General features: G+C 58.9%; 2 protein-coding genes across 2 annotated transcripts; one reads left to right on the top strand and one right to left on the bottom strand.

Annotated features, from left to right (window-relative positions):
* Positions 1-1,618: 1,618 nt before the first annotated feature.
* Positions 1,619-5,161, bottom strand: FOXI2 (forkhead box I2). Its single transcript, XM_004050270.5, has 2 exons — positions 4,478-5,161; positions 1,619-3,742 (listed from the first exon to the last, which is right to left on the bottom strand). Exons 1-2 carry the CDS (start codon positions 4,986-4,988, stop codon positions 3,297-3,299), a joined length of 957 nt encoding a protein of 318 aa, XP_004050318.1. The 5' UTR covers positions 4,989-5,161; the 3' UTR covers positions 1,619-3,296.
* Positions 5,162-5,461: 300 nt separating this feature from the next.
* On the top strand, positions 5,462-6,333 carry LOC101124396 (uncharacterized). The gene has a single exon (XM_004050269.5). The coding sequence runs from the start codon at positions 5,557-5,559 to the stop codon at positions 6,331-6,333; it is 777 nt and encodes a 258-aa protein (XP_004050317.3). The 5' UTR covers positions 5,462-5,556.
* The last annotated feature ends 374 nt before the right edge of the window (positions 6,334-6,707 follow it).

The raw sequence follows: 6,707 nt of genomic DNA, 5'->3' as shown, positions 1-6,707 counted from the left end.
GATATTCCTATGGCACACTGCCACGTGCCTATGCCACGATGCAGAGGTTTTCCTTTCATTGAAGTTTCACAGTTACTTTTGGAATTGTCTGCAGGATTCATGATTTCAAACACACACACACACACACACACACACACACACACACACACACACACACAAAGACAGGGCAGGGGAGCAGATGGGATCTGAGTGCCACAGTGGGCTCAGAACCCCGGGGTTAGAGCACCCTCCTAGCTACCTGGCAGCAATGCCCTGGCCTGACCAACAGGACCACGTGCTTCTGCTGCCTGCATTCAGTGAGCTCTAGGGACTGTGGTCAAGTTCACCAAGCCCTGGCCAGAAGAAAGTATTTAACCATAAAGTGACCTCAAGCTGCATTTTTTTGTTTTGATTTCAACAGTTTCTTTGCTATGGGAAAATGTTTCTTTGGGATAATGAGTCTGAAGCTGACTGTGCCATGCCTGGGCCTGTGAAATGCATTTTGGCCTGGCTTCCCCTCTCCTAAACACATCCAGACATGTGGGCTGTTTTGGAGGAGAGAATGGGTTTGCCATCTAACCCCACCCGTGTCCAAATACCTTGCACTGCTGGAAGTATTTTTAACCAAGCTTTTCTCATGAAGATTTCACCTATTTGTTTATACTATTACCTACTAATGGTATAAAGCTTTGAATAAATTAGCCACTTTCAAACGGTAAAAAACGATCTTTGGGCAACAAACCAAAAGTTGAAAAATCTTAAATATTTTTTTCTCAATTTTAACATAAATACCATTGTTAGAGAAAAAAAAAGCAGCTTCCCAACATCTAGCAGTCATGCAGCCATGACATTCCATGTTTACATCCATACGTGTCAGCCAATTTTCTCAAAGCTCCACTGATTGTCCAATTGTCCATTGCATTTTCCAACTGTTGTCAAATTTAATTAGGAAAAGTTCTTTCCAAGTTTCCTGCAAGTTCAGACTCTAAAATGGGGATGTTGGTCATAGCAGTGGAATTCTTATACGAAATAGCATACACATGCCAGCTATGTATGTTACATTGGTCTTTATTTTTAGCATTTCATTCTATTAAAATAGGTTCAAGAGATCATTTTTAAATGTATAAGATAAGGAATTTATTTTCCTTTCCTGGTCTTCTTTAATTGTATTGCTTATGGGGAGTGTCCCCCCAAGAGAGATTGCGGGTTGGTTGTGAGTTTAGTTAGGCGACATCATCACCTTCAACACAACTGGCACTCTGCTCACCTGCTTGTGGAGGGCAGCAGCAGAGATGGCACGCGGAGTTAGGAGCCACTGCTGATGAAACATATGACCAGGGGCCAGGTTTATCCCAGCTCCTGGCTCCTTCTCTCCATGTTCCCCCGCCTCCTTCCTTCTCCCTCCCTCTCTGTCTTACACACACACGCACACACACACACACACCTCACTCTTCAGCAGGGCCATGATGAGTCAGCTCTAGGGACAGTCAGGAGCCCCGCTCTCATTTCCAGCACTGGTGGCAGCTGCAGTGAGGGGCCCTGCAGGCAGATTAGGAATACCTGCGTGGCTGGGGCTTAGGATTGCTAAACCAGCCTGTCCCACTCCAAAGTAACAGTAACCTGTCTCCACTCTCTTCCTGGGAAGGCCCCCTCCCACCCTCCTCCAAAATGCAGGGAAGATAGGTACCCCCATCAACAACAAGGTGGGTACCCCCCACCAACGTCTCCATCTGCAGGGAGTCCCAGATGCCACAAAGAGTCAGGGCATCTGACTGGGGCAGTTAGGTCCTCTAAGGAGTACAGAGGCCAAAAAATTCCTCTTCCCAGTGACTGGGGGCTCCTTGTCCCTCACAAAGATACCATCTCTAAGAACAAACTGCGTGGGGCAGGGTTCAATTTACACAGGAGGCTGCTGTTCAGGAGCTCTGAACACACGCACAGCTTTGGCTCAAACTGTGGGTTTGGAGGGGAAAGAGACCAAAACAAGTGTGGCCTTCCATGAGCCTGTGTGAGTGTGGGTGTGGGTGTGAGTGTGGGTGTGGGTGGGTGTGTGTGTGGGTGTGGGTGTGAGTGTGAGTGTGGGTGTGGGTGTATGAGTGTAGGTGTATGAGTGTAGGTGTGGGTGTGTGAGTGTAGGTGTATGAGTGTAGGTGTGGGTGTGAGCGTGAGGGTGTGGGTGTGAGTGTGGGTGTGGGTGTGAGTGTGGGTGTGGGTGTGAGTGTGGGTGTGGGTGTGTGTGGGTGTGAGTGTGTGAGTGTGGGCGTGAGTGTGAGTATGAGTGTAGGTGTGGGTGTGAGTGTGGGTGTGAGTGTGAGGGTGTGAGTGTGGGTGTGAGTGTGGGTGTGAGTGTGGGTGTGGGTGTGAGTGTGGGTGTGGGTGTGGGTGTGAGTGTGGGTGTGGGTGTGAGTGTGGGTGTGGGTGTGAGTGTGGGTGTGAGTGTGAGTGTGTGAGTGTGTGTGTGTATGAGTGTAGGTGTGGGTGTGGGTGTGAGTGTGGGTGTGTGAGTGTGGGAAGCACAAACCTGGACCCTTGGGGAACTCCTGGGTGCTGGGCACTGCTCCTGTGGTCAGTGGTGGTGGGGCCCTGGGGAGTTGCCTTGTCCTAGAGGGGGGTCATCAAGGACCAGGGCTGAGTGACACGGAAGGGAGCTGGTATCCCAAGGGCGCTTTCTGCCCACGCAGTGCTTCTCTCTCCCACCACCAGCAGTTCCAACCATTAGCAAGACCTTCCTTACACAGGACCCAATGCCAACTGTCTCAGATCCCCTCACTGCAGGCTCCTGGCCCACCTGGAGCCCACTGCAGCTGCTCCTAAGCTCTGTCCCCCAGCCCCTGCGGCAGCTTCCCTGAAGCAGAAAGGAAGGCCCTGAGCCAGGTCGGCCAAGCTGGGTGGAGATGGAAAGGGCCCCCACCACCCGGGCCGCTCTGGCAGCCCACCTTCTTCCCACCTGCTCTAAGGCTCTTTGGAGCCAGCCAGCCTCCTTGGAAAACGCTGGAGCTGAGGGCCGACCCGCCGCCCCTTCAAGGCAAATCCCTCGAGAGCACAGGTTCTAGATGCCCAGGGCGGCTGGACTTAGAGGCAGAGCAGGGAGGCTCCGAAGGTCGCCTGGATGAGGGGTGCACAGCAGAAGGGCCACCCACCCCAAAGCCCAAGAGCCGCTCAGCCCAGCTCCCTGCTGGCCGAGCCGCCCCCGGCTCTGCGCTTCCTCCCAGGGCACCAAGGCCTTCAACGCCAACACGTGGGGCTGTCACCAGGGGAAACCGGAGGCCTGAGCTCAGCACCTCTGGACCCGCACCCGGCTAGCCTCCAGCCTCCCTTCAAACTTCGGTCCCTTCCCGGCTGTAGAGGAGGTGACTGAGGCGGAAGCCGGTGGCCGCGGTCTGGTCGCCAGGGGCGAAGCCAGGGGAGGGGCTAAGGGTCTGGGGAGCGTGGGTGGCGACCGTCGGTGGCCGCCTCCCGAAAGAAAAGTCGCCCGCCAGGCCCCCGGGGAAGGTGCCAAGGCCGCCAGCCAGAGCGCTCATAGCCGAGGCGAAACCGGAGAAGCAGGTGGCGGCCTCGGGTGCGGATGGAGAGGGCGAGGCCTGCAGGTCCAGGCAAGCCGCGCTCGGGGGCTCCAGCGCTGGCGCCTCAGCCCCTCCCACGCTCCTGGCTCCCGAGCGCACGGCCGCGCTGGCTTCAGCTCTCCTCTTCCTCTTCCTTCGGAAGTTCCCGTTGTCAAACATCTTCTCGCAGTTGGGGTCCAGGGTCCAGTAATTGCCTTTACCTGCAGAAGAAGAAACAGCCCAGTTCAGAAAGTTCGAGCTTTGACGGGCCGTGGTGTGAGCCAGCGAGGAGGTCAGCTTCAGAAAGATCCCCTGCTGGCCCTTACAGAGGGTCTGAGTCCTCGCCCCCATTCCACCCTTGACGGGCACTCTGTACCCGATGGGCCTCCACAGCAGGACTGGGAAGAAAGTGACAATCCAGAAAGGAGGAGGAAGGGAGCCCTGGGAAAGGCCGAGCCCCGTTAAGGTGAAGGAAGGCCTGCGAGATGCTAATGGTGGGACTCCGCCAGCCGCTCTGCCAAGGACAGCGCAGACCACGCCAGGCCCCCAGGTAGGCTCCAGAGCTTTCCAAACGGGCATCCTATTTGTTTTGCCCATCCTTGGGGTAGGCGCTGTCTTCCCCATTTTACCAGGTAGGGCACTGAGGCCCAGGGAAGTTGAGTCACTCCCAAGGTCGCCCAGCTTGCTGGCTCTCCCGCTTCTTCCTCCGAAGGAGCGCACAGAGATTGAGAGCCCCGGGTCCGCCGCACCGTAAACGCGGGCCTGTGGTGGGCTCAGCCGCTGTCTGAGAACCTGTCCATGCCCAAGCACGTCTTCCCCTTCTCCCTCCTCCCCGGGTATCCCCAACTGCGCAGGGAGAAATTAGGTTGTCTAAGGTGCTCCCACCCCCGGAGTGCCCGCGGCCCGGCGGGAAGATGGGGAGTCCTGGACGGAGCGAGCCGGCGCGCCGCTGTTACCTGGGTCGTCCTCGTCGCGGGGCACCTTCTTGAAGCAGTCGTTGAGCGACAGGTTGTGGCGGATGGAGTTCTGCCAGCCCGCCTTGCTGCGCTTGTAGAAAGGGAAGTTACCAGCCACGTACTGGTAGATCTGGCTGAGCGTCAGCTTCCGCAGCGGCGCGCTCTGGATGGCCATGGCGATGAGCGCCGAGTAGGAGTAGGGCGGCCGCACCAGCCTCAGCAGCTCCTGCTGGCCGGAGAGGCTCAGCCAGGCGAGGTCGGCGCCCGCCAGGCCGCCCGGGGCGCCGAGGAGCGGGCCGGGAGCCCCGTAGCCCGGGGCCGCGTAGGGCGGCGCAGGCCCGGGACCCGAAGCGTAAGACTTGGGGCTGAGCGCTGGCGCGTTCACCCACAGGAGGGGGCCCCCGCCCACCGCGCCCAGATCCCCTGGCTCATAGCCCGGGGGGTGCGCAGTGGCCTGGGCCTGGCCGGGCGGGGCCGAGGAGGGGCCCAGGTCGTCGCAGTAGGTGGCCATGTCCAGCCGCGCCCGGGCCTGGGCCAGCGGTGCCGCACCGAAACTCACTGGCGACCCATCCAGCTTGGCCGCCAGCAGCGCCCGGGTGCGACCAGCCCGGCCCAGCCCTCCGCCCTTTAAACACCGTCGGGGCCAGAGCCCATGGAGAGTGACGGTGGCGAGCCCCTCCCCTGGCAGCCCTGGAGGAGCGAAATCCTTGTCCTCGCCCTGGTGTCAGTTTTCCGCCCCGCCCAGGCCTGACTCGTCCTGGACCGGACGCCCCTCTGATTCCCCCTTCCTCCTTTGTGCGATCCGTCCCGAGTCCACAGTCGCTCGCGGTCTTGGTTGCAGGGACCCTAAGTCCGTAGCCTCGTCTGGCTTCACGGGCCCCGCAGCCCTGACTGCCTTGGACCGTACCACGACTCCTCAAGGCCCCCAGGGCTGTGGCTTGGGAGCCCCGTCCAATGCGCGGCCCCTTTGCTCGGCTCGGGACATCTCGCCCCAAAGAAACTCTCCTCGCCGGGGCCCCTGGGTTACCCGGGACTCGGGGCTAGGGGTAGAGGGCGACTACACTGCGCAAGAGATCGCAATGAAGTCCGTAGATCTCCAGGCTGGAGCCGCAGAGGGAGGTGGCGAGGTGGAGAACGCGGGGCTGGGCCTGGACAGCGGCCCTGGGGTCGTCTGGAGTCCTCGCGCCCTCAACCCGGAAGGCAGCGGACTGACATCTGCGCCGAAGTCTTGCGTAGCCCACGGAGGGTCGGGACCCTGGAAATTTCGAACGCCCCAGCAGTTCAGGGCAGTCATCGCTTTTCCCAAGCCGGGGAGTCCGGGGCCCCGCCAGGTTTCTCCGCGCTGTGACCTCGGGCGCGCAGAGCGGAGGGCGCCAAGCTCTCTGCTGGGTGTCGGAGGACGCGCCGAAAACAGGGACGTCTCTGCAGTGCGTCCGACACCAGCCGTCCAGTCCTGCTGCCTCCCGGGGTTGCTGCAGCCCGGGTTATCTCGGCCCCCCAAGCTGCCCGGCTTTCGGCCTCCCCTGCTCTCCGCGCTGTGGGGTGGCGGAGGATGGACCCAGGCTGACGCGCCGCGCTGGGCTGGGTACCTGGGAAGAGGGCCCGCCTCCCGGACTCCGAGTCGGGCACCTGTGCGAAAGAGGCGAAAATTCAGGCCTGGTGCTCAAGGCTCAGAGATGAGGAGACCTCCCCATCCCCCCAAATTCCTGCCGGCGGTGTTGGCGCTGACCTCCTGGAAGCTGGCCTCGCCCTGGGTATTCCCCAGCGTTACGCGGGCCTGTGGATCTAATTTTAATTCATTTGTAAAACAAAAGGACCAACCCTTCCCGACTTTTGGCGGTGGAGGAGGCTCGTAGGTTGAGGCCAGCGGTTCGATCGAGGAAAGAGTTTGGGTTTGGGGATTAAAGGGCCCATTTGAGTCAGCGACTTACTGGTGGTGCAGCCCCTAGGCCTCCCAGATCGTAGTTCCAAATTTTATGTAAAACAACTAATTTATGGAACAATTTAACAAATGGCAGAAAGAAGTGAGAGACCCTCTGTTGGGACGTTGGCCTCTCGCCTTAGAAGTGAAGCCGCTTCAGAAGTGGTGGGTGAACCGAAGGCATTTCCCAAGCAGTCAAGAGAAAAGAAGTACCCCAAAATGGTTCTTTGAGGTCGGCTTTTCGGCTGGACTCTGCCCCCTTTTCCTTCCCCCTTTCCCAAAGATTTCTGATTTTTGTCAAAGGAATGC

Source organism: Gorilla gorilla, chromosome 8 (assembly GCF_029281585.2).
Source record: "Gorilla gorilla gorilla isolate KB3781 chromosome 8, NHGRI_mGorGor1-v2.1_pri, whole genome shotgun sequence".
In the NCBI taxonomy this organism is placed as follows: Eukaryota; Metazoa; Chordata; class Mammalia; order Primates; family Hominidae; genus Gorilla; species Gorilla gorilla.
Note: the sequence above shows the minus strand (reverse complement) of the source record. Positions and strands in the feature narration are given on the sequence as shown.

Bases quoted from the DNA above. Each gene is read 5' to 3' on its own strand.
- FOXI2 (XM_004050270.5), bottom strand. From the start codon at position 4,988: ATGGCCACCTACTGCGACGACCTGGGCCCCTCCTCGGCCCCGCCCGGC. The intron at 3,743-4,477 runs GTAACAGCGGCG...CTTCTTCTGCAG, and splicing joins CCGCGACGAGGACGACCCAG to GTAAAGGCAATTACTGGACC.
- LOC101124396 (XM_004050269.5), top strand. From the start codon at position 5,557: ATGAAGTCCGTAGATCTCCAGGCTGGAGCCGCAGAGGGAGGTGGCGAG.